This window comes from Anomaloglossus baeobatrachus, chromosome 1 (genome assembly GCF_048569485.1).
Source record: "Anomaloglossus baeobatrachus isolate aAnoBae1 chromosome 1, aAnoBae1.hap1, whole genome shotgun sequence".
NCBI lineage: Eukaryota > Metazoa > Chordata > Amphibia > Anura > Aromobatidae > Anomaloglossus > Anomaloglossus baeobatrachus.
The window spans coordinates 492,797,530-492,823,063 of NC_134353.1; the positions used below are offsets into that span (position 1 = coordinate 492,797,530).

The following is a 25,534-nucleotide window of genomic DNA, read 5'->3' on the forward strand; positions in this document are numbered from 1 at the left end:
CATTACCGCAGGTAAACCGCGAAATACCGCAGGGAATAACGCAGGAAAACGCAGTGAACTGCACAGAATTTGCTGCCTGCGTTATTCCCTGCGGGATTTCACGATTACATTGCAGTCAATGGAGTGAAATCCTACAGCGATGTGCGGAAAATAATTGACATGCAATTGTTTTTGCTGCGGGAATGCCGCAGCAAAACATGCAGCTGTCAAATTCTGCCTAGTGCGCACAGGATTTTTTATTCTCATAGGTTTTGCTGGTGATTCACTGCAGAGATGTTATGAACATTTTCTGCAGCGAAACATGCAGCAAATCCGCAGAAAATCCGCGGTAAAATCCGGTAAGTGCGCACAGGGCCTAAATATTTTCACGACCTTGGACAGTCTGGGTATATCCTGCGTGTTGGTGAATTCCCAACCTTGGACATACCCAATAAGTACTGACGATCGTGCGGGAACAGAAGCTTTGGCCACGCGTAAACATATTTGGTATTGCCACATCGGTAACAACCCGATCTATATCTGTCACACTAGTTAACCCCTTCAGTGAACACTGTAAAAAAATAAATGAAAAAAGTAGCAAAACATTATAGGGGGCTTTGCACGCTGCGATATCATTAGTGATTTATCGTCGGGGTCACGGTGTTTGTGACGCACATCCGGCGTCATTAACGAGATCGCAGTGTGTGATACCTACGAGCAACCTTAAACGATCGCAAAATAGGTCAAAATCATTTGCCGTGGAGAGATCGTCCAGAAACCAAAACTCGTTGTCTGCTTATTAGTGATGTTGTTCCTCGTTTCTGCGGCAGCACACATCGCTGTGTGTGACACCGCAGGAGCGACGAACATCTTACCTGTGTCCACCGGCAATGCGGAAACAAGGAGGTGGGTGGGATGTTACGTCCCGCTCATTTCCGCCCCACCGCTTCTATTGGACGCCTGGCGTGTGACGTCGCTGTGACTCCGCACGAACTGCCCCCTTAGAAAGGAGGCGGTTCGCCGGCCAGAGCGACGTCACAGGGCAGGTAAGTCCGTGTGACGGGGACTAACGAGGTTGTGCACCATGGGCAGTGATTTGCCAGTGTCGCACAACCGACGGGGGCGGGTACGATCGCTTGCGGTCTTGCTAGCGAGATCGCAGCGTGTAAAGTACCCTTATGTCTTTTCATCATACAGCTGAGAAAAAAGTCAAATAGTCCACGATCAAAAAGTGATATGTAACTAGAAGTGGTATCGCTGATAATGTCATCTTCTCCACCAAAAAACAAGCCACTATATGATGCAATTTTATGTGGAGAATCCACACATACAGTTGAAACCAGAAGTTTACATACGCTATTTAAATAGACACATCTGCAGGTTTTTCTCACTATCTGACATGAAATCAGAATAAACTTTCCCGTTTTAGGTCAATTATGCTTACCAAAATTATTTATATTTGCCAAATGCTAGAATAATGAGAAAGAGAATGTTTTAAGGCATTTTTATTACTTTCCGCAAAGTCAAAAGTTTACATCCAATTCATTAGTATTTGGTACCATTGCCCTTAAAGTATATGTCTTGGGTCAAACGTTTTGGATATCCTTCCACAAGCTTCTCACAATAGTTGGTAGCAATTTGTGCCCATTCCTCCTAACAGAACTGGTGTAACTGAGCCATGTTTGTAGGTCGCCTTACTCGCACCTGCCTTTTCAGCTTTGCCCATACATTTTCAATAGGATTGAAATCAGGGCTTTGTGATGGTCACTCCAAAACATTGACTTTGTTATCTTTAAACCACTTTGTAACCAGTTTGTCATTATGCTTCAGGTCATTGTCCATTTGGAAGACCCATTTCCGCACAAGCTTTAGGTTCCTGGCTGATGTCTTGAGATGTTGCTTCAGTATTGACACATAATCTTCTCTCCTCATGATACCATCTATTTTGTAAAGTGCACCAGTCCCTCCTGCAGCAAAACAACCCCAAAACATGATGCTGCCACCCACTTGTTTCACAGTTGGGATGGTGTTCTTAAGCTTCAATGCTTATCCATTTTTCCTCCAAACGTAACAATGGTCATTATGACCAAACAGTTCAATTTTAGTTTAATCAAACCACAGGACATGTATCCAAAAATTAAGGTCTTTATTCCTGTGTGCATTTGAAAACATTAATCTGGCTTTTTTAGCTTTCTTTTGGAGTAATGGCATTTTCCTGGCAGAGTGGTCTTTCAGCCCCTGTTGATACAGTACTCATTTCACTGTGGATAATGACATAATCTTACCAGCTTCCACCAGCTTCTTCACAAGGTCTCTTGCTTTTGTTCTTGGGTTGATATGCACATGTCTGACCAAAGCATGTTCATCTCTGGTACACAGAACCCATCTCCTTCCTGAGTGGTATGATGGCTGGATATTCCCATCTTGTTTGTACTTCCATGTAATTGTTTGTACAGATGAACGAGCTACCCTCAGGTATCTGGAAATTGCACCCAAAGGTGGACCAGACTTGTGCAAGTCCACAATTCTCTTCCTGAGATCTTGGCTATTACTTTTGACTTTCCCATGATGCTACACAAAGAAGCAGTGTGTTTCAGGTGTGCATTAAAATACATCCACAGGTGTGTCTCTAATTAACTCAGATTTTGCCAATAAACCTATCAGAATATTTCAATAACCTCATCATATGGGCTGTCCCATATTGTTTAAAGGCATATTACTCTTAAGGCCGCTTTACACGGAAATGTGCGTCACGGAATTTGTGACGCACATCCGGCCGCATTAGCAATGTCGTTGCGTGTGACACCTATGAGCGATTTTGAATCATCGCAAAAACGTACAAAATCGCTCATCGGTTATATGGGGGTCCCTTCTCAAATATCGCTGCTGCAGTGTGTACGATGTAGTTCCTCGTTGCTGCGGCAGTACACATCGCTCCGTGTGACGCCGCAGAAACGACGAACATCGAAGGAAGGAGGTGGGCGGGATGTTACGTCCCGCTCATCTCCACCCCTCCGCTTTGATTGGGTGGCCGCTTAGTGATGTCGCTGTGACGCCGCACGGACTTCCCCCTTAGGAGGCGGTTCGCCGGTCACAGCGATGTCGCAGAGCAGGTAAGTAGTGTGACGGGTCCGGGCGATGTTGTGCGCCACGGGCAGCGATTTGCCCGTGGCGCACAACCAATGTGGGCGGGTATCCACGCTAGCGATATCGGTACCGATATCGCAGCGTGTAAAGTGGCCTTTAGTGTATGTAAACTGTTGACTTTGCAGAAAGTAATAAAAATGCCTTAAAACATTCTCTCTCTCATTATTCTGGCATTTGGCAAATATAAATAATTTTGGTTCCTAATTGACCTTAAACGGGAAAGGTTTATTCTGATTTCATGTCAGATAGTGAGAAAAACATGCAGATGTGTCTTTTTAGATAGCGGATGTAAACTTCTGGTTTCAACTGTAAATCTCAGAGTACATGCAAGAGAATTTGACGCTGTTGTGGGTTTCAAACGCACCGCAGGTCAGTTTACTCTTTTTGAAAAAAACACAGCAGGCAGAAGATTTCTATAAATCCTGTTCACCCTGTTGGAAATGTAAGACGGAGCATTTTTTGCGCAGCGAAAATATGCATCATCCAAAACTCTAAAAAGTCATCATGAGAACTTAACCTAAGTAGGTGTAAGTATACCTATGTGCTCACTTTCATTAGATAATCTTAACTATATCATAATAACAAGAAACTTGCAGCTAACGGATGCTCTTAAAAACATTAAAACGTGTTCTCAAATAAAATGTTTTATTTGTTTTAATATAGTAAATCAACATTTTGTGTGTTCTTTCTGTAATTTTTGAGTGCTAGAATAACATAGTATAGATACTGTACCGCTGAATTATGCATGCAATCTCATCTAACACAAATACAGATATCGTGCAAAGGCTGAATGAAATAGCAGCTCGAAGCAGGAATACAGATTACTTAGAGAAGATGATAAGGCATTTGAATGCTCAAGAGCAAAAAAATGAACAACTTTTAACTACTATGAAGCAACAGATTGACCTCCTACAAAGTGAAGCGAAGTAAGACAAATGTGTTCTAAGTTGGTACTTAGTTTTTATATTAATTATATTTGACAAAAGTAACTCAATACTACATTATTTCTATATGACTTCACTTTTTCTACCATTTAAGGGTGCTATTATAGAGTTTAGGTTGTGTTTCAATTTTTTACACAGTTTTTGAGGCCAAAAGCAGGAGTAGATAACAAAAGCACAAGTTGTATTCCATTGGTTAATATCTTCATTATAAGTATTGTAAATGTAGTATCCATACGTTATACATCATCTCCAGTTATGATTCACACCTTTAAAAGCTGCTTGAAAAAAAATCTGAACAAGATCCGTGTAAAGCTGAGACCAGGTCACTGAATGCAGGCAGCCAAACCATGGCCATATGCAGAGTTGAATAGGCACTCAAATTTGTTGGGAAATCGTGTACGCATCGGCTAACACAAGTGGAGGGGTTCACATTTCTCACATCGTTGATCTCACCCTGAAGCTAGAGTCACACGCAAGGATCACATCGCATCGCATCACTCGACACAGCTGGCCGCTCTCCAGACAGGAGCGTACAGCTGCATGTATTTTTATGCAGCTGAGCCGCTCCTGTCAGGAGAGCCACCAACCGGTCTGGGCAGCGCAATCCAATCCTCACGCGAGTCACTTGCAAGTGTGACTCCGGCCTAAGGCTAAGTTCACACGAGAGTATAAATTAAAATAATCCAATTTTTCATCTGTTTGGCATCTGTTTTTATACATCAGCAGTAATTAAATTTACAAGACGAAATACCGTTTCCTATGCTAAAGAATTGCAATGGCCTGTGTGGAAAGGACATGTGCTGTCGAGAACAATGATATTCTATGCTCGCAGAACAATCGTATTAATCATCATTCTATGCATATGGAAGTGCAGAGGGGCTGTCTAGACTGGCTATTACACAATTGTTGATTGGCTTTCATGTAGCCGATAGATGGTCTTTTATAGCTGCAGGTTGCCCAGTGTAAATAGAACTTAAAAAGAACCTGTCAGCACAATTTTGTAACATACAGTAAATACATGCCTACAATGGTGCTAAAATAGAGAATAAATTGATAATGTGACACTAGTCACTACTCACGGACAAGCCGTGAGGCAGGAAAGTCAAACATTCCGAGGTAAGATACCAAAAGAGCACATTGTAAAGTAAGAAGAAAGATAAAGTTGTAGTCAGATCACGGTCCAAGGTCAGAATACTAGGAGGATAGCAGACCAAAGCAAAGGAACAAGGCAAATGAATGGTCAGAGGAGGTCAAAGTTATGGCAACAATAGATCAAAACACAGAGCACAGATAAACAAGGTCAACATTTGCCAAACCACAAAATGCTATGTCTGGCAGTGATCTGCGACTGACTGCTCAGCTAAGTAGCTGGGCAATCACTCAGAACAGGGAAAGCCTGAAGAAACTCAGTACAGCTCAGTCTCAGATTGGACAGCTGAGCTGTCAATCAACATATCAACTGCTCAGCACGCCCCTGCACTAGATTGGATAATTGAGCTGTTACTCGCCAACGGCTCAGCACGGCCCTGATTCCATAGGGCAGCAAGCGTTTCACTCACTGTGTCCAAGTTGATTCGTGACACATACCTGTGTGGAATAAATCTGCTTTGTGGTTCTTATTTAAAGGTATCCTGTCTCGTGAAAAAATGATGATAGCCTGCAGATATGTGGTTAATCTGCAGATTAATAGCGTTCTGATCCTGCTCTGCTTTAGCACTTTGAACACTGCTACCAGGATGAAATTAACTTTATTTCCCTGGCTGCATTGTGGTTTTAGGCATTCTGGTGGTGCCGGCATGGGTTCAGTCACCACTCGGTGTATTGGTAACAATGACTGTAACCACTCTCCCTGCACTGACTGACAGCTTGCTCAGCATTAGAGGAAGCCTTCAGTCAGTATGAGGGGGTGCAGTTATAGATGCTGCTCTCAATGCACAAAGTAATGAATTAATCCATGCCAACACCACTCTTATGACTGAAACCCAAATGCTGTGTAATAAAGTTCATTTTCTCCTGGCAGAGGGGTTCGAAGTGCAGCCATTGGGCTGGTGTGGACCCCTTTTAACCTGCAGATTAACCTATCTGCAGATTAATAGCATTGTTTCACATGGCAGGTTCCCTTTAATCAACATCTGAAGTTTTCTGCTAATTAGATTTCATTGCAAAGGGGCTGTACTGTACACTGGGTTTTCTCCTCCCTGTCTGTGATTCCCCTACCCCTCAGTCTGCCTCCGGTCTAGAGCATGCTGCAATTATTTCTCATGTAAATTTGATCACAGCGAAAAACTTAATAGCCCAACTGACTTTTGCCACAAACTTTTGCCACATTTGAGCAAAATTTGTTCATTCCCTCACATAATTTCTGAGAATTATGCCCAATATATTGAAGATTACAGAAGCACTGGAGAAGATTGATTTAAAATATCTGAATTGCAATTAAGGAAGATTTTGATACCGTAAATCTCCTAGGTAAATATTGGAGTAAAACATTAGGTCCTATATTTGATAGTCTTGATAGTAAGGACCAAGTGCCATTCATTTGCTATGGTATTTAACCCAGTGCTATTGTAAATTTATTGGGTGGGGTTTTAGTTCTTGCTTCTGCAGTCTAGCCTGGGGAGAAGACAGAAGCAGTTAAGTACTGCTTCTGTCTTCCATTTTACAGGCTACAGAGCAATCAATAAGTGCTATGTAGTGTACAAAAGCATCGCTTCTGTAGGACCTATCTTTTGCCACCATAGCAAGACTGCTGGGTCTTAGCATACCCAGATCAACTCTGCCAGTGACTTATGTTGCTATGGTGGGCTGTTTTGTCTAGCAACTGAGGCTGCTATGGATGCCCCAGTTGCAGTATAAAAAAAATGAACAAAAAAGTGAAAAAGTAAATAAATTTGATCTACTGGGGAACAAATTATGTAAAAACAATATATACATAAAAATGTCGAAAAACCCCCAAAGTAATTGAAAAGGTAGATATTTTATTTTTTTTTCCCTATAACATACATTTGATTATAGATATGTAAGAAAACGCCCAAAAATCTATATATATTAAATATTTACATGACTGAAGAATTAAATCAGCAGGTTATTTGGTGTGAAACATGACTTGTAAAAAATTTTAAACAGAAAAGCAAACTAAGTAAAAAAAATGTTTGTTTTTATTCATTTCTGTATCTCAAAAGGAAAACTAAATAAAACTATATAAATTACATAGTAATTTATAAGTACCACAAAGAAGTGCTATAGTTGATAGAATTTCTTGGCCATAAGCAAATCCTCATGTAGCCACATCATGGAAAAAATAAAAGCGTTATGGCTGCTAAAAAGCAGACAGACCAAAATAAAAATAAATGGCCGGTCATTTAGGCTCTGTCAGGCATGGTCTTTTAGGGGTTAAAAAACAGCTCAGGGGTTAATACTGTTACTTTGCAACTATGGGGTCCTGGTTTCAAAGGAGTTTGTATGTTCTACCTGTGTTTGGAAGTTGTATGTTCCCCCCGTGTTTGTGTATGTTTTCTGTGGGTACTCGGGTTTACTCTCACCTTCCAAAAACATATTATTGAGGCATCATACTGTGTGGTGAGCTGTGGGTGCGTCATACTTTGTGGGCCATCAAACTGGGTGCAAATCTGTGGAGGCATCATACTATGTGAGGCAACAGCATATGAATCATACTGTGTAAGAGCATTATATTGCGTGGGGACAACACAGTGTTTGGGGACCTTCCTACTGTGTGGAAGGCTGGAGGGGCTATGATAATGAGGAGGAGATCATACTGTGTGGAGGCACCATACTGTGTGAGGCAACTATACTTCAGTCATACTGTGTAAGGGCCATTATATTGTTTGGGGACAACACAGTGATTGGGAACCTTCCTACTGTATGGGAGGCTGTATGAGCTATGATAATGAGGAGGAGATCATACTGTGTGGAGGCATCATACTGTGTGAGTCGACTGTATGGGAATCATACTGTGTAAGGGCCATTATATCGTGTGGGGACAACATAGTGATTGGGGACCTTCCTACTCTGTGGGAGGCTCTAGGGGCTATAATAATGAGGAGGAGATCATATTGTGTGAGGGCATCATACTGTGTGAGGTAACTGTACAGGAATCATACTGTGTAGGGGCCATTATATTGTGTAGGGACAACACAGTGTTTGGGGACCAGTCTACTGTATGGGAGGCTGTAGGGGCTAGGATAATGAGGTGGAGATCGTACTGTATGGGGGCATCATACTGTTTTTGGGAAACTGGCAATATCATACTCTGCTAGGACTAGGAGTACTGTGAAGTCATCATGCTTTGTTATAGAGGCACTGTGAGGTCATTATATTGTGCGAGTAATGGCTTCAATAGGGGCAACATTACAGTTCACTTTCCCTGTCTTTAAAAGTTGGGAGGTATACACTCCTGAGAATGCATCTATTTGATGTGACCCCACTACCTTGACAAATATTGTTATTTTTTTGTGTATAGAGAGTGGGGAGCCCAATTAGGCCTTTTGCTAAGGGACTCTGTGATGTCTATGCAGTGATGAAAACAGTTTCTTCTTATGCTGGCTTGAAGAAAGCATGTAAAAAATCATAGGAACCATTTTGCTTTAGTGTTAGCAATAAAAGAAAGTTTAAATTATAAAGGGAACATTTGTGGATTTCACAGTAGTGCTTGTGATTTTTTTTTTCCACTGCTGCAGAAAACAACAAATATTTCTTGATGTTTTGAAAAGGAAACTGCCAGTAGGTTTTTGGTATGTAATCTGAGAACAGCGTGAGGGAGGGGTAAAGGCTGCTTTACACGCTACGATTTATCTGACGATTTCATTAGCGATGTGACACGCCCAGATCGTAGTTACGATTTGCCAAGATCGCTCATAGGTCGTTTATTAGCGGTCACACGTAACAATCTCACAAGTGATGCAAAATCATTCAGCGATATATTGTTTGACCAAGCCAGTCGTGTGGATGTTGTTCATCGTTTGCAGGGTGTCAAACGTACCAATATGTCTGTTGCATCCCAAATGATGAACAATATTTTGAAAGTGAAGGACGTGTCAATGATCAACGATTTTTAAACTATTTGCGATCGTTCGGAGTCACACGTAGGTGTCACACGCAACGACATCGCTAACGATGTCGGATGTGCGTCACGGAATCCGTGACCCCAACGACATATTGTCAGATAAATCGTAGCGTGTAACGCTGCCTTTAGACACAGATTTTAATGATGTGTCATTTATTAATCTGTGTACTGTTATTTCAATACAATGATAGTTTTATGACCAGGAGATTACCATTGTCAGCGCTACAGCTCATGTGAGACGAGGTCTAACCATGCTCCTCCTATAATAAGTAGCTCACTGTGAATAGACAATGTACACTAAAAGCTGTGGTGTATGCAGGGTTAGCTTTTTGAGTTCTGCTACGTCTACAAACTCTGTGTAAACACTGCTGCACTCAGTAAACTTAGTCATACGTCATTGCATTTAGGGTCTCTTTTCCAACATTATGCTGCTCTCAGATGAGGTAGCAAAAGCCTGGTGACAGATTCCATTTCGTTGCGTTGCCATTTACTTTTATGCAACAATGGAAGGAGCTGTCAGCATCATCTCACAACTCTTAGGTTACATTCACACATCAGTGTGAGACATCCATGTCCTGTCCATTTCTTCTTGGACAACACACAGACCAGCTGAGTTTTAATGATCCATATGTACATCTGTTTTAAATGGCATCTGTCAGTAGGAAAAACCCTCCTAAGGTATTTGTATGTGTAAGCTTAAAAAGATACCTTGATATCTTCAATCTATTGTCTTATTGTCACACAGAGATTTTTTCTAACTTAGACGACTGTTATGGCGACATCATGTCCTGTACAGATTATGGCACTCAGCCGGAGAGATTCTCTGGTGTCTGGGAGCAATGAAGGCAGACTCGGGCATCGCCCTGCTGTGTGCTGATTCATAGGCAGGCTAGTAAGAGTCAATCTCTGCTAGTCTGCTCGTTTGCACTCTTTTATCACTTGTTATGAGGGAGCCTATTACATCTGCTCCTTGCAGATTTATACTGGCTCAGTTTTTCCTTCTATGCCAGCTACAGCTTGTCTTATTTGGTCTGGTGTGGTGTCCCAGACTTTCTGGTGCTAGTAGTTCTAGTTACTTTGTGTGATTGTGGAGTTTTCTCCACTTGTCTTTTGTAGTTTCCGTCCTGCTCTTGTTTTCCTCCTGAATCTCTTATTGTAGTATCCTGTGTGTGTGTGCAGTGTGTCAGAGTTCTGGTTTTCCCTTGTCTGTCTTCATCTGTGTTTAACATCACAGTCCCGCTCCATGCTTCCCTGGTGGGAAGGGAGAAATCAGACTAGGTCTGGTCAGGAGCAGAGCCAGGAATGGGACTCAGGCATCTCCACCATTAGAAGTATCCTTGATGTTCATAGGGATAGCATAGGGCCCCTCTCGTTACCCAACAAGTCATATTGTGACACTTATTCCAGAAAAATCCCCTTTTTTTATTTGAAAATGTGTAGTTAAGATCTCATTGCTAGAAACAGATCTCCCCAGAGATTCTGTCTCCAGAGCTTATTATAGGGAAAATGGGCGTTACTAGTGTGGCATGTAATAGCTGACCATCTGATCTCCTTGTCTCACTGCAGAGCTGTGTGTGATTATAACTGACAACACATGACAGCATTACGCATTCTACAGTTGTTCTCTTATAGAGCTTCAGCTTCCATCTCACAGGCAGTCTGTGCTGCAATACAGCAGAGCTGTGAGAGCTGCAGTGTTTGTAAGAAGACGAAACTCAGTTCTACTGTACTGTGCTGGTTTTTAGTCTCACATCCATTTTTGGAATCATACTTGGCCATCAAAGTCTATGGGGAGCATATGATGCATGGAAGACATAAAGGAAACTCTTTTTGGTTTTACTAAATTAAATTAATTGCTGATGTATAAAGTGGATGTCATACAGATGTAAAATATGGACATACTGTACTGGGGGCTTTATTACCTGGCTTTTTAATGCTGTGAAATTAAAACAGTAGCGGATTAAAATTAAAGGAGAGCGTTTCTTATATATTTCCTATATATTTGTCTTACCTTTACAATCCTCCCCTATATTTAAATGCGTTAAAAAAAAGCGAGAAATGAGAAAGCACTTTTGTTACGAATTACTAAAAAATGTATTTGGATACTTTTATTTTTTGGCTTTATATTCTAGTAAAAGAGGTATTTCAACGAATCCCAGTGTATCCCCAGCCTCTCGAAAAATACAAAGAGTTCCAATTCCTTTTCAACAATCATTTTTTCCAATTTATGGAGGTGGAAGCCTGACTTCTGAAATCAGGTAAAAGCTTTTATCTTTGAAGCAATGTAAATTTACAAAAATATAAATTGCTCAAATAAATTAACTGATGGTTTAGTTTATTGTAATGCATGAACATTAATTGATATTTAGAGTGTAGAACTATGTAACATGATTTTTGTTCCCAGGGAATAAATGCCATTTCTTAATTGCCTATATCATAAAAACATGGAAAAAATGTATTAGCCTGCAAAAACTTTGATTTTGCGGTCAGGACACTGAAAAGTTGAAATTGGAATACCGTCATTAAGGAAAATTACAAATGTTTCGCTTTAAGTTCTTAATGAAAGCGCTCTCCTTGCTCCTCGGAATCCATCTTCTGTTTGAGTCTATCAAGATGGGCATCAAGGATATGGACTTTGAGACCTCATGCAGCCCATTTTGCTTCACCAGTCTCAACCAACGCAACATAGTTTTCAGCTTTATGATTTCCAAAGGAAGCCTGTAACTACATTAACAAAACTGATCCATGCTTCTTTCTCTTTTCTTTTGAGGAGTTTGGGAAACTCTTGACACTCCTTAACTTTCTTTATTTGAGGGCCAATGTAAAACATCAGCTCTAACTTTTGCTTCTGAAAACCTTTGGAAGAGATCTTGTAGATAATTGAATGGCACTGATTCCTTGTCCAAAGCTGTGACAAATTAATTCATGAGGCCTAGGTTGATGTGGAAAGGTGGCATTAGTACCTTTTGAGGGTCTACAAGTGGCTCCCATTTGTTATTGTTCCCTACGGAAACTCAGTACATTCAGGCTAATATTGTCTATAGTAGCGTCCCTGCTATTCCAAAGGCAAACAAAGCATGGAAGCTTAGTATAGCCTCCTTGAAGACCCATCAAGAATGCAACCATTTTGAAATCTCAAAATACTTCCCAACCATATTCCTCATATTTCATCGCATTTAACAATCTCTTCACATTTTCATAGTCTTCTTTAAGCTTTGCCAAATGGGCAAGGGGAAGAGAAGGATACTAGTTACCATTATGGAGTAACACTTATGTGTATCTATAGCTTTGAATGATGTAAAGTCTGGAGTACTGAAGTCCTAAACATCTTTCATACTTTGGTTATCATGAAAGGAGAAAACAAATCTTATCAGACTAATGAAACAACAGTCACGTGTAGCTCATATGAACAATGACATTCGAATATAGTGAGTTTACTATTGGACTGCATAGATATCCTAAAATCATTGTGGCAGCCACAAAAGTGAAGTTTCATCAACTTTTTCCAAAATAAGTAATGCACAATTAAACAGAAAATAATACTTAAACAGAAAATAACACTTTTAACCCAGGAACAGAATTTTTTTGTTTTGTTACATAGTGTAATTACAAATTAGAAAGGAGTGAGATATCAAATTCCAATACAGTCACAAATTATAGCCCTGTTCTCAAGAAGCATGGCTATCAGGGAGCAACTATCAGTCACTGTCATAGACTTTAATTGTGTACATTATCTGTGTTCAGGCTGGAGTTCAGCTAGGGGGTTAACCGGAGCATGCAGCTTGGTGTCAGAGGGGCGCTCTTTGTAGCATCTTTGTATGGGCAAGGAATTTTAAATACAGGATCTGTGCAGTAGTTTGAAGGAAAGCCTAGCTACAGTTTGGGGTCCATATAAAGTTTATCACAAAAGTGAGTACACCCTTCACATTTTTGTAAATATTTTATTATATCTTTTCATGGGACAACACTCAAGATATGATACTTTGCGTACAGCTTGTGTGCCCTATGAATGCGCCCATTCATTGTTTCATTGTGTGCCCTATGAATGACCAATTAGCCATTTTCCCTCCCCGGTGTCATGTGACTCATTATTGTTACAAGGTCTCAGGTATGAATGGGGAGCAGGTGTGTTAAATTTGGTATTAGCACTCACACACTCTCATATTCATCACATGGTACCTCATGACAAGGAATTCTCTGAGGATCTGAAAAAAATAATTGTTGTTCTGCAAAAGATGGCCTAGGTTATAAAAAGATTGCCAACACACTGAAACAGAGCTGCAGCACGGTGGGCCAAGACCATACAGCAGTTTAACAAGACAGGTTCCACTCAGAACAGGCCTAGCCATGCATGACAAAAGAGGTTGAGTGCACAGGGCCAGCATCATATACAGAGGTTGTCTTTTCAAAATAGATATGAGTGCTGCAAGTATTACTGCATAGTTTAAAGTGTTATGGGGGTCAGCCAGTCAGTGATCAGACCATACGCCACACACTGCATCAAATTGGTCTGTATGGCTATTGTCCCAGAAGGAAGCCTCTTCTAAAGAAGATGCACAAAAAAGCCTGTAAACCGTTTGCTGGAGAGAAATGGATTACTGAAACCATGTCCTGTGGTCTAATGAAACCAAGATAAACTTACTGAGTTTAGATAATGTCAAGTTGTGTGTTTGCAACCTGTTGAGGAGTTCAAAGACAAGTGTGTATTGCCTACAGTTCAGCATGGTGGTGGGAGTATCATGGTTTGGTGCTGCATGAGTGCTGTCAGTTGTGGGGTGTTACAATTCATTGAGGGAACCATGAATTCCAACATGTACTGTAACATAGTGAAGCAGGTTATGATCTCATCCTTTCGGAAATTGGGCAGCTGGGCAGTATTTCAACATGATAATAACCCTAAACACACCTTCAAGACAACCACTAGAACTAAACGCTATTAAGCATCTGTGGAGCATCCTCAAATGGAAAGTGAAGGAGTACAAACTCTCTACCATCCACCAGCTCCATGATGTCATCATGGAGGAGTAGACGAGGAGTCCAATGGCTCCTGTAAAGCTCTAGTGAACGCCATGTCCAAGAGAGTTAAAGGGAACCTGTTACCTGTAAAAATGCTCTTTACCTGCAGATATGGTGTTAATCTGCAGGTTAATGCTTTTTGAATTCTGCCTGATGCCTGCACTTTAAATCCCACTGCCGGGAGGAGATTAAGTTTAATACTCCCGGCAGCATTTGGGTCACGGTCACAGGGGAGGCACTGGCATTATTTCAGTCACCACTTTGTGTATGTTTTAATGTTTTGTTTATTAAACCAATATAAACAGAATGTATGCACATAACAAAAAAAATATGGACATCACTAGCATCACTTATAAAACTAAATTGCATTAAACTGCATTAAACCGCCTTCCAAGTACAATGTCGTCCGTGGAACATAGTCTCAAATCACTCAAAAGTCATTATATCAGGCGAATAGTAGAAGGTGAGCCAGATCATGCCCTACTCTCATAACAGTATAAAAAAGAGGGACTGTTTTAACCTTTTTTCTTATTTAAAGGAGAGAAGATAGAGAAGAAAACATATAGTGGAATCAAGGAAATAGAAGGGGGGAGGAGGGGGGGGGAGTCACTGAGGATTCTGAGCAAAGCCCTCAGCACCTACCCCCCAGCTTTAGGAAGGGGAATAGAGGGTTTAAGAGATTTGAGAAGGTGGGGGGAAAGGATAGGGGGGGGATGGAGTAGGGAAGGGGTGTTGGTCTAGGGTCCATTCATCATATGTTTATAGTACTCAGGACTAGGCCGTCAGCTCACTCAGTCCCCTAATGGGGGGGAGGAGACAACCTAGGTTTCTTTATGTCATCTCCTGCGCAATCGCCGCCAAGAAAGAAGGTTTAGATTTGTAGTCCTTCCAGGTCTTCCATACTTGCCCAAAGAAGAACAATTGTTGTCGTGAGAGGGCAGAGAGCTCCTCCGCGTGGTATAGTTGGTCGATTTTCTGTAACAGCTGCGAGATGGTGGGTATATTAGTCGTGCGCCACAATTGAGCAATCAGCAGTTTGCAAGCTGAGCTCACAAAAGACACCAGTTTCGAGTTAGCCTTATCATTAGGCCACAATGGGAAATTTAGTAGCAGATGCATGGGTTCTGGGCACCCCTGCTTGTTTGTGAGGTCAAAAATCAGCTGGACTGCCATTCTCCAGAATATCTGGAGGCGAGGGCATATCCACCAAATATGCATATACGTTCATCTATCCCCCTCACACCTCCAGCAGAGACCCGAAGAGGCAGACTGCCAAGCAGCGGCCGTGTCCGGGACTATGTACCATCTCGCAACTACTTTGAAGGAACTCTCTTGAACCCTCACGCAACATGACGGTCCATGCGAGGCACTATAAATTTGATTCGTTTGAGCGTCAGTAAATGTGGTGTTCAGATCCTTTTCCCACTTCAATATGTACGCTCTTTTTACTACCAAATCTTTTGTAAGTAGAGTGTTATATAAGCGAGATAGGATTTTTTTAGGAAACCTTGTTTGCGAGCAATATGATTCAAATGCGGTTAAGGGTCTAGTGAGGTTGGACTGTGACAGTAATGGTTGAATTGTGCGTTTTATTGTCATATAATGAAGAAATGTGAGTTTAGAAAGGAGGGGGATCTCACCCATCTCCTGCCTTGAGACCAAAGAACCGTCTTTTAGAAGATCTACGACTGGGATCTTTGCATTACTTAGATATGTAGGTTTCGCGGTGTTGGCGAGATTCAGGCTGGAGTCCAGTATATCGGAAATTAGGGTAAGTGGTGAAAGAGGAGGGGCCAGAAGCTCTATGTTACGATTCCAATTGTCCAAGAGTGTTCTAGTCAGTTCATTGGTGCAAGACCTTTTATTTCCCTGACCAGGGGGGGCGAGTAAAAGAGCTCGTAAGGGGGAGGGGGCCAGGTGTTCCTCTATTGTCGTCCACAACTTATTCGGAGGGCATCTGACCCAGTCTACTGCTCTAGAGAGGACAGCAGCTTTATAATATACGGATATGTTGGGGAGACCCATTCCCCCTTTGTCCTTTGGGAGACTTAGAGTGTGAAAATTGATTCTTGGTTTGTGCTTGTTCCAGATGTAATTGGAAATTAAAGAATTACATTGAGAAAGGAAAGATTTGGGGACTGGTATGGGTAACATTTGAAAGAGGTATATGAATTTTGGGAGTACTATGCTTTTGATAAGATTTTTTCGGCCTATCCAAGAGATGAAAGGCGCTTTCCATGAGGCTATTTGCGTGGTGAGTTTGGGAAGGAGAGGCTTATAGTTTAGGTCAAAAAGTGATTTGGGGGCTTTCCCTATTTTGATGTCGAGATAGGTAATATGGCTTTTTGGCCACCTGAATGGAAACGACTTCTGAAGACGTTTGATGACATTGCTCGGAACGTTTAGACTCAGTGCTTCAGATTTGGAGAGATTAATTTTAAAGTTGGACCATTGGCTGTATTCCTCTAGTGTGTTCATGAAGGCAGGGAAGCCTCTTTCAGGTCTAGACATTACTACCAGCAAGTCATCGGCAAAGGCGGCGGACTTGTGGTGAGTCCCCTGTAGGTTAATCCCCTCAATTCTCTGGTTTTGTTGGATGGAGCATATCAATGGCTCCATTACCATGACAAAAAGTAGGGGGGACAAGGGGCATCCCTGCCTGGTTCCATTCTTGATGTCGAAGGGGTCAGTCAGTGTGTTATTTATTTTGATTCTGGCTGTGGAGAATGTGTACATCTGTAGTATTGCATGTATAACCGACTGAGGAAACTGAAAAGCCTCCAACGTACCCCGCAAGAAGGTCCAGTCCACCCTATCAAACGCCTTCTCGGCATCCGTTCCCAAAAGCACAAGGGGCAAACTCCGGGTCCTAGCATATTGCATTAGATGAAGTAAGCGTAGCGCATTATCCTTCCCTTCTCTTCCCCGTATGAATCTGGATTGCTCCGGAGATATAAGGCCAGGAAGGATTTCCGCAACCCGGTTTGCTATTAAGCTAGCGTAGATTTTTAGGTCCACATTCAAAAGCGAGATGGGCCTATAACTTCCACAGCTTTCCGGGTCCTTCCCTTCCTTATGTATTAATGAAATGTGGGCTTCCAGAGTTTGTTTGGGAATAGGATCACCCAGGAGCAGAGCATTGCATGTTGCCAGGAGATGGTCCCCCAAGATGTCAAAGAACTTTTTATAATATATGGTTGGTAGGCCATCTGGGCCTGGTGCTCTTCCCATGGGGCATCTGGACAAGGTGGACTGAACCTCAGCACGAGAAAATGGTTTTGTCAGGGATTCTTGTTGTGTTTTGGAGAGTGTCGGGAGGTTTATTCTGGCTAGGTAGTTATGTATGCCACGTTTTCTCTTGTCTGTTTCTGTTGTTGATTCATCTGGTCGGGATTGATATAGGCTCTTATAAAATTGTAAAAATTCATTTGAGATTTGTGAATAGTCCTGAGTGCGATGTCCCTGTGGTGTTTTGAGTGTATGTATAAACGTGCGGGCCTGTCTTGTTTTTATTAGTGACATCATAAGTTTGGAGGCTTTGTCCCCATGTACAAATATGCGGTTTTTCCAGCTCAAATGTAACTTGGCCGATTGTTTGTTGAGTAAGTCTCTAAGTGCCACCCGTTTGGCAGTCAGTAATTCTAAAGTCTGTTGGGACAGAGATTTTTTGTGTTGGGTTTCCAATACAGTTATTTCTTCATATAGATTCTGTAGGATCCGTTTCCTCTGTTTATTAAGGTGTGAGGAAATGGAAATCAGCTCTCCCCTTATGACCGCTTTATGTGCTTCCCACAGAAGTGGTGCTTTGACGTCTTGCGTCTTATTCTCCGCAAAATAATTGCGGAGACGATCAGAAATACGTTTCCTGTTGTCTTCTGAGGAGAGAACTGACTCATTTAGCCTCCATGTGCGGTGAATCAGATATGGCCTCTGTAGTGTGAAACTTGCCGTGACATAACTATGATCAGAGTGCGGCGTAGATTGGATTGTTGTGTCTGTGACGTTAGATAGTAGAAACCTGGGTAAAAAAATGTAATCTAGCCTGTGATATGATTTATGTGGGTGAGAAAAGAAGGTAAAATCTTTGGTGGTTGGATGTTGTAATCGCCAGACATCAGTCAAGGATAGAGAGAGGAGAGCAGTTTTGACTCGAGAAAGATCCCTGAGTGATATGTGGCTCTTTTTTGAGGTTGAGTCTAATTTTGGTTCCAAAGCTACATTAAAGTCTCCACAGAGTATTGGGATGCCCTCCGAAAAGGTCCTGAATTTTTTGAGTGTGGAAATCAGCCACCTCACCTGTTTGACATTTGGAGCATAAATATTTCCCATAGTTACCATTGAACCCGCTAATAGGCCTTTAACAAAAATGAACCGGCCCTCCGGATCAGTTACTTCATGTTGGGGTAAGAAGGGTATGTCTTTGGCGAATGCTATCGACACCCCTTTAGTCCGTTTATTTGGGGAGGGAGCATGAAACCACGTATTATAGTATGCTTTTTCAAAACTTGGAATTTTGCCCTTGCAGAAGTGTGTTTCTTGTAAAAAGATTATGTCAATATGTTTCTTGTGGAAATTAGATAAGGTTTGTGCCCTTGGTATGGGGGAATTCAACCCATGAGCGTTAAAACTTGTCACATTAAATACCTTATGTTGTGTCTGCATAGTGACGATTGCGGGTGGACGACTCTTTTTCCGGTGGGGTGAATGGACCAGACCCACGACCATACTGGGAAAGAAGGGAGCAGGAGAGATGGGGGATGAAGAAAAGATCAGAAAAAGAACAAAATGTTAAAGTCAACAATAACAACATTTTCATCATCTAGATAAGAATAGATATGCATCACGAGGGAGCAGAAAGTGTAGGGCCCCTAAAGTGACTTCATGCTTTTAACATGCATAAACATTGGTTGGCAATAAAAGGCTTGAGCCTAGGCCTTCTCAGGGGGCTTGTTTCCTGAGTTCGTCTGGAGCTTCTGTGCCGCATTGCGTCTAGGCCTTTGGGCCTTCGGGATGACGCTATGCCAGGGTGACGGCTCTGGAAGTTGCTGTAGCGCAGTTGCTGAGCTATGGATTTCTAATTCAGGATATTTCTCCAAAGTAATCCCCAGATCTTCGCAGATTTGCCTAATTTCGCCTGATGTTTTGCCTTGATAGTGCTTCCCTTTTGCTGTTATTGCAATGCCAAATGGATATAGCCAGCGGTATGGGAATTGGCGTTGGCGTAGTTCCTCTGTGAAGGGTTTCAAAATTCGCCTCTTGGTCAGAGTTGTGGCAGCTAGGTCTTGGAAAATCCTGATTTCGGAGTCTTCATATTTTATAGTTCCAGCTTCCCTTGCTTTTTTGAGAATGAGCTCCTTAATACGGTAGTCCATGAAACGGCAAATGACATCTCTTGATGGTTCCCCTTGTCTGGGACTGGGTCTCAAAGATCTATGGGCTCTGACCAGCTCTATCGGTGATACAGGGTCAGTGTCTATCAGGTCAGAGAAGATGCTTAAAAGAGCTGGGATCAGGGCCTCGTTTGCTACCGTTTCTGGGAGATCTTTTATTCTGAGATTGTTCCGTCTCTCTCTATTTTCATGGTCCTCCAGGATGGTATGGATCTGGTTGACACTATCTTCTTGTTGGTGAAGACAAGAGATGATGGCGTTGGATGTTGTGGTGATCGTGGCCTGGGAGGCTTCCAGTGTTTCCACTCTGTGGCCTATCTGGCCAATATCCTGTTTGATGTGAGAGAGCTCCTTCACTACCGGTTCCAAAGCTTTGTTGAGAATCCTTTTAATAAAGGACCTGGAGATTGGAAGGCTCTTGCTAGAATCCATGTCCTCTGCGTCACTGGCATCCTCCTCCATTTCTTGTGTGATATTAGCAGATGAGTTTTGAAGACATTCAGCCCCCGCCTCTGCTGGCATGAGATGCTTTTTGAGGAATTTGTCTACATCTGCTTGGGTCGTGGTCACCGCTGATTTAGGCAGAGCACTGGCCATTTTATTACCGAATTTGACCATGTCGAAGTCAGCTCTTATGTTATAATGTTATATCCAGTGTAATGGGGGTCCGGTCTCTCCGCTCCCTCTGAGCAGTGTGGGTTGCGCCGCTTTACATACCCCTGTGGGGGGGGGGGGTGTCAGGTGGACTGTGCTTTTTTATATGATGTAGGACCACTGGGGTGTCCTCTATGATCCCTCTTTTGTGTTCTCCCGTCAGCAATCCCTGAGTCCAGGAAGATACACAGCTCCAGGTCTGGGAATACCGCTTAAGAGCCTTTCCTGTGACCCCAAATGCAACAGTCTCACTCCCGGCGGACCCCCAGACAGCAGAGAGAAGAATGGTATGTCTCTTGCTATGTTGTAAATGCAGCCCTTATGCCAAGAGGGGAGGGGGGGGGGCAAGGATGGGGGGCTCACAGTTCAGGACTCCCCCAGATTCCCCTGTCCGGTTCCTGAGTGCGGCTTCACCACGGGCCCAGGTCTGACAACCCTCTGGCTCCCAGGCAGGCTTGCGACGTTCTGCTATGGGAGCGGGGGGGGGGGGGGAGAAGAAGGACGCCTTCCCGGTGAGTGAGGGTCCCGGCGGGGTCTGTTCCCAACTCTCCCGGTTCTTCCTAGGTGAGCGCGCGGGCGCGAGAGGTCGTCCGGGGGTGCGGGGACAATCACTTACCGCCCAAACCCCTCTCCGGGCCCGACCGGGTTCCTCAGAGCGTCACCCCCAGCTGTCGCGAGGGTTCCGGTCGGGGCCTCCGATCTCCCGGCGGCCTCCGGAAGGCCCGGCGTGTCTCACCACCTTCCCCGCTCCGGCTCCCTCTGTCTGACGGCCGGGCAGATGGCCGTCTCTTCTCCGCTTCCCGTGGGCCTCCTGGTCCGTGGTCTGCGGCTGTGCGTTTGTCGCGTCTACCTCTGGGCCGCGGGATCAGGAAGGTGAGTGCAGGACTCCAAGATGGCGGCTGTCCCTCCTCTCCCCTCTCTGGTTGCCGGATCTGCTGGCTGATGGGGCCGATTCTGGGGGGTGAGGTGGCGGCTCAGTGCAATCCCAATTAGCTCTGTCTGAGCCCTCTGTCGCCTTCTGCGTCGCCTCTGCACGAGCACTCCTCGTCCCCGGGAGTTTTCTTGCTTAGGCCCTGCGGCCTGCTGCGTGGTCCCGGCCTCAGTCTCGAGGGGCCTCCACGGGGTCCCAGCGCTGTTGTTGCTGATTAATTTGGGATCCCCCTCTGTCCGCCCGATCTCCGCGGCCCAGATGGAGGGTCTTGGACTGATTATTGACGGCTGGAGGGCTGGATGTTATCGGATGGTCAGGAGCTCCCTCATGCACGTCTGCTGCTGACCGCGGCCATTTTGGACTCCCACCACTTTGTGTATGGAGAGTAGCGGCTGTAACCGTTATCCACACTGATTGACAGCCTCTTCTAATGCTGAGCAGTTGTCAGTCAGTGCCAGGGCACGGTTAGAGTCGCTGTTCTCTATACAAAGAACAGTGACTGAACCTGAATCAACATCGCCCCTATGACTGAAATTATAATGCAGCCGGGAAGATTAAAGTTATTTTCTTCCTGGCAGTGGGGTTCAATGTGCAGGCACTGGGCAGGAAGCAAATGCTATTAACCTGCAGATTAACCTCATATTCACAGGGTAATAGCAATTTTACAGGTGACAGGTTCCCTTTAAGGCAGGGCTTGAAAATAATGCTGGCTACACAAAATATTGACATTTAAGGCACAATTTGTCCACTTTCACTTATTGGTGTACTCACTTTTGTTGCCAGCAGTTTTGACATTAATGGCTGTGTGTTGAGTTATTTAGAGGACACACTAAATTTGCACTATTATACAAGCTGTACACTGACTACTTTACATTGTATCAAAGGGTCATATGTTCAGTGACTGTTGTCCCATGAAAAGATCTAATAAAATATTTACAAAAATGTGAAGGGTGTACTCACTTTTGTGATACTGTATACGGTACTTGAAACTGTGATCCATAGCAGACTGACCATTAAAAATTGTCATTCTTAATATAAATTAGTTGTGTTAATTATATTATGAAACAGTTTAGTGTTCTCAATTGGCTTTTTCTATATCTGTTACATTGAGTTTCCCTCTCAGAACCAAGGCTGTTCCTCAAGTACAATGGAGGTTTCAACAACTGAAGTCCCAACAGTCAAAGTTTTATGGCATATCTAATTTATATACCATAAAAAATAAACTGTGAATTGCAACAGAAAGTGAGAGCCTACATGTGCATCAGATCTTTACCTCTTGGCGATATCCTCTGTGTATGTACGTTGTATGTCCAGTGTTGATGTATGGAGCAGGCTCAAGAGCTGAACCTGCACTATACCAGGCATCCGCATGTAACTGCAGCAATCAAAGCTTGGCTCTGATTGCTGCTGTTAACATCTAAGGGGCCCTTTGCACACTACGGCATCGCAAGCCAATGCTGCGATGCCGAGCGCGATAGACCCCGTCCCCGTCGCAGCTGCGATATCAGGGTGATAGCTGGCGTAGCGAACATTATCGCTACGCCAGCTTCACATGCAGTCACCTGCCCTGCGACGTCACTCTGGCTGGCGACCCGCCTCCTTATTAAGGGGGCGGGTCATGCGGTGTCATAGCGACGTCACACGGCAGGCGGCCAATAGAAGCGGAGGGGCGGAGATGAGTGGGACGTAAACATCCCGCCCACCTCCTTCCTTCCACATTGCCGGCCGGGACGCATGTAGGAGATGTTCCTCGCTCCTGCAGCTTCACACACAGCGATGTGTGCTGCCGCTGAAACGAGAAACAACATCATAACATCGGTTATTTCCAAATCATGGAAATGACCGACGCTACAACGATGATACGATTACGACGCTTTTGCGCTCATTAATCGTATCAAAAGGCTTTACACACTACGATATCGACAGCGACGCCGGATGTGCGTCACTTTCGATTTGACCCCAACGACATCTCACCTGCGATTTCGTAGTGTGCAAAGTGCCCCTAAGTCCCAGCATTTAGAACATAAGGTTCTAGGGGGAATGCCATTCAAACTGCCCATAGGCTTCCTCCTGTAACGCATTTATGAGGTGCGAATGATTCGTCATGGGACCAGCTGGTTAGTTGGTACTCCTGGGTTTCATAGGAGACCATCATTTAGATATGTACTGTAATACAGTTGTATGCAAACTCTTAGTCAGGCAATTGTAGGTTCAATAACCCTAAAAGGACTACAAAACAAAAAAAAATAGTTTTAAAAATATTTGAAAATGTTTTGAAATTTAAAAATTTGAATCCCTCCTCTTTCTCCCCGATTAAAAAAATAGACATTGAAATTTTTTAAAATGAACATTCAATATTGCCGCATTTATAAAAGTTTGGTAAAAAATATAAAATGATTTCACCCATATAGTAAATGCCATATAGAAAATAAAAATAAAATTGAAATGCCATATTTGTCATTTTTCAGTTTTTCTGTTTGCACCTCCCCAAAATAATGATCAATACTATGTGCACATATGTACCCCAAATTGTTGCAGAAAAATAGTAACACAAACTTTTTTTTTACAAATTTGCTTCTGCCGTAATTGTACTGATCTGAAGAAACATGATGCCTGGTCACACAATAGTATACAATAAATAATGGCAGAATTTGGTGAGCTAATAAATCAACCTCATTATGATTCTTTTCCTGCTACTCATTTAAAACTACAGCAAACAAAGCTATCAACAAAAAACAAAATAAAAAAGTTATTGTTCATGGAGGACAATGTGGGCAGGGAGGGGGCAAAGGGCAAAAATAAAACTTGGTTGCTGGGGGAAGGGCTTAAAGGGGTAATTGTTTTAAAAATGTATATTAAAATTCTTATCCAATTTAATGTTTACTCATTCACACAGTGCATTACGCATGACCTATCTGCAGAATGGCGGAAATGATCACATTATCTTGGCGAATTTACAGGATCTTCTTACTGAAGCACAGCTCATAGAACAAAGAGAGAAACGTGCACGCTCCATTCGGAAGAAAAAAAACAAAAGTAGGTTACATACTTTATCTTTTATTCATGACAGCTTTTACAATATCTTTGAAATAAGGTATTATGTATGAACTTAAGGCTCATTCTGTGGGTAGCAAGGTTTTGATGATTAACTATTTATGCCTCGAGTCAGGTCAGCACCCATTACTGTAGTTTCTAGAACCTGATAGACAGCTTTGTGGTAAATCCTTCTTTTGTTCTGCTTTGAATTTAATGTACAATTCACATCTAGCCAGTTTAGATACTGTATATATTTGAAACCAGAGGTTTACATACACAATCTAAAAAGACACAAATACATGTTTTTCTCACTATCTGACATGAAATTAGAATAAACTTTTCCCGTTTTAGGTCCATTAGGATTACCAAAAATATTTATATTTGCCAAATGCCAGAATAATGAGAGAGAGAATGTTTTAAGGCACTTTTATTACTTTCTGCAAAGTCAAATATTTACATACACTAAGGGGCCCTTTGCACACTACGACATCACATGCCGATGTAGCGATGCTGAGCGCAATAGTCCCCGCCCCCTGTCGCAGCTGCGATATCTAGTGATAGCTGCCATGGCGAAAATTATCGCTACGGCAGCTTCACATGCACTTACCTGCCCTGCGACGTCGCTCTGGCCGGCGACCCGCCTCCTTCCCAAGGGGGCGTGTCATGCGACGTCACGGCAACGTCACACGGCAGGAGACCAATAGAAGCGGAGGGGCGGAGATGAGCGGGACGTAAACATCCCACCCACCTCCTTCCTTCCTCATTGCAGCTGGGACGCAGGTAAGGAGATGTTCCTCGCTCATGCGGCTTCATACACAGCGATGTGTGCTGCCGCAGTAACGAGGAACAACATTGTACCTGTCGCGGCAGCGAAATAATGAAAATGCCCGACACTACACCGATGATACGATTGCGACGCTTTTGCGCTCGTTAATCGTATCAAAAACGATTTCCACACTCCAATGTCAAGAGCGATGCCGGATGTGCGTCACTTTCGATTTGACCCCACCGACATCGCACCTGCGATGTCGTAGTATGCAAAGGGCCCCTAAGAGTACTATGCCTTTAAACAATATGGGACAGCCCATATGATGATGCCATGTCTTTGGAAACTTCTGATAGATTTATTGGCAACATCTGAGTTAACTAGAGACACACCTGTGGATATAGTTTAATGCACACCTGAAACACACTGCTTCTTTGTGTAGCATCATGGGAAAGTCAAAATAATTCAGCCAAGATCTCAGGAAGAGAATTGTGAACGTGCACAAGTCTGGGTCATCCTTGGGCACAGTTTTCAGATACCTGAAGGTGCCTTGTTCATCTGTACAAACAATTATACGCAAGTACAAAC

At 43.0% G+C, this 25,534-nt stretch overlaps 1 protein-coding gene across 1 annotated transcript in view; it reads left to right on the plus strand.

Annotated features, from left to right (window-relative positions):
* The window catches only part of LOC142295485 (coiled-coil domain-containing protein 17-like), a 122,424-nt gene that overhangs the window by 35,012 nt on the left and 61,878 nt on the right, over positions 1-25,534 (plus strand). The window contains exons 4-6 of the mRNA XM_075338593.1: positions 3,899-4,052; positions 11,286-11,411; positions 24,041-24,180. Coding sequence (XP_075194708.1) covers positions 3,899-4,052; positions 11,286-11,411; positions 24,041-24,180 — 420 coding nt within the window. The remainder of the gene's footprint in view (positions 1-3,898; positions 4,053-11,285; positions 11,412-24,040; positions 24,181-25,534) is intronic.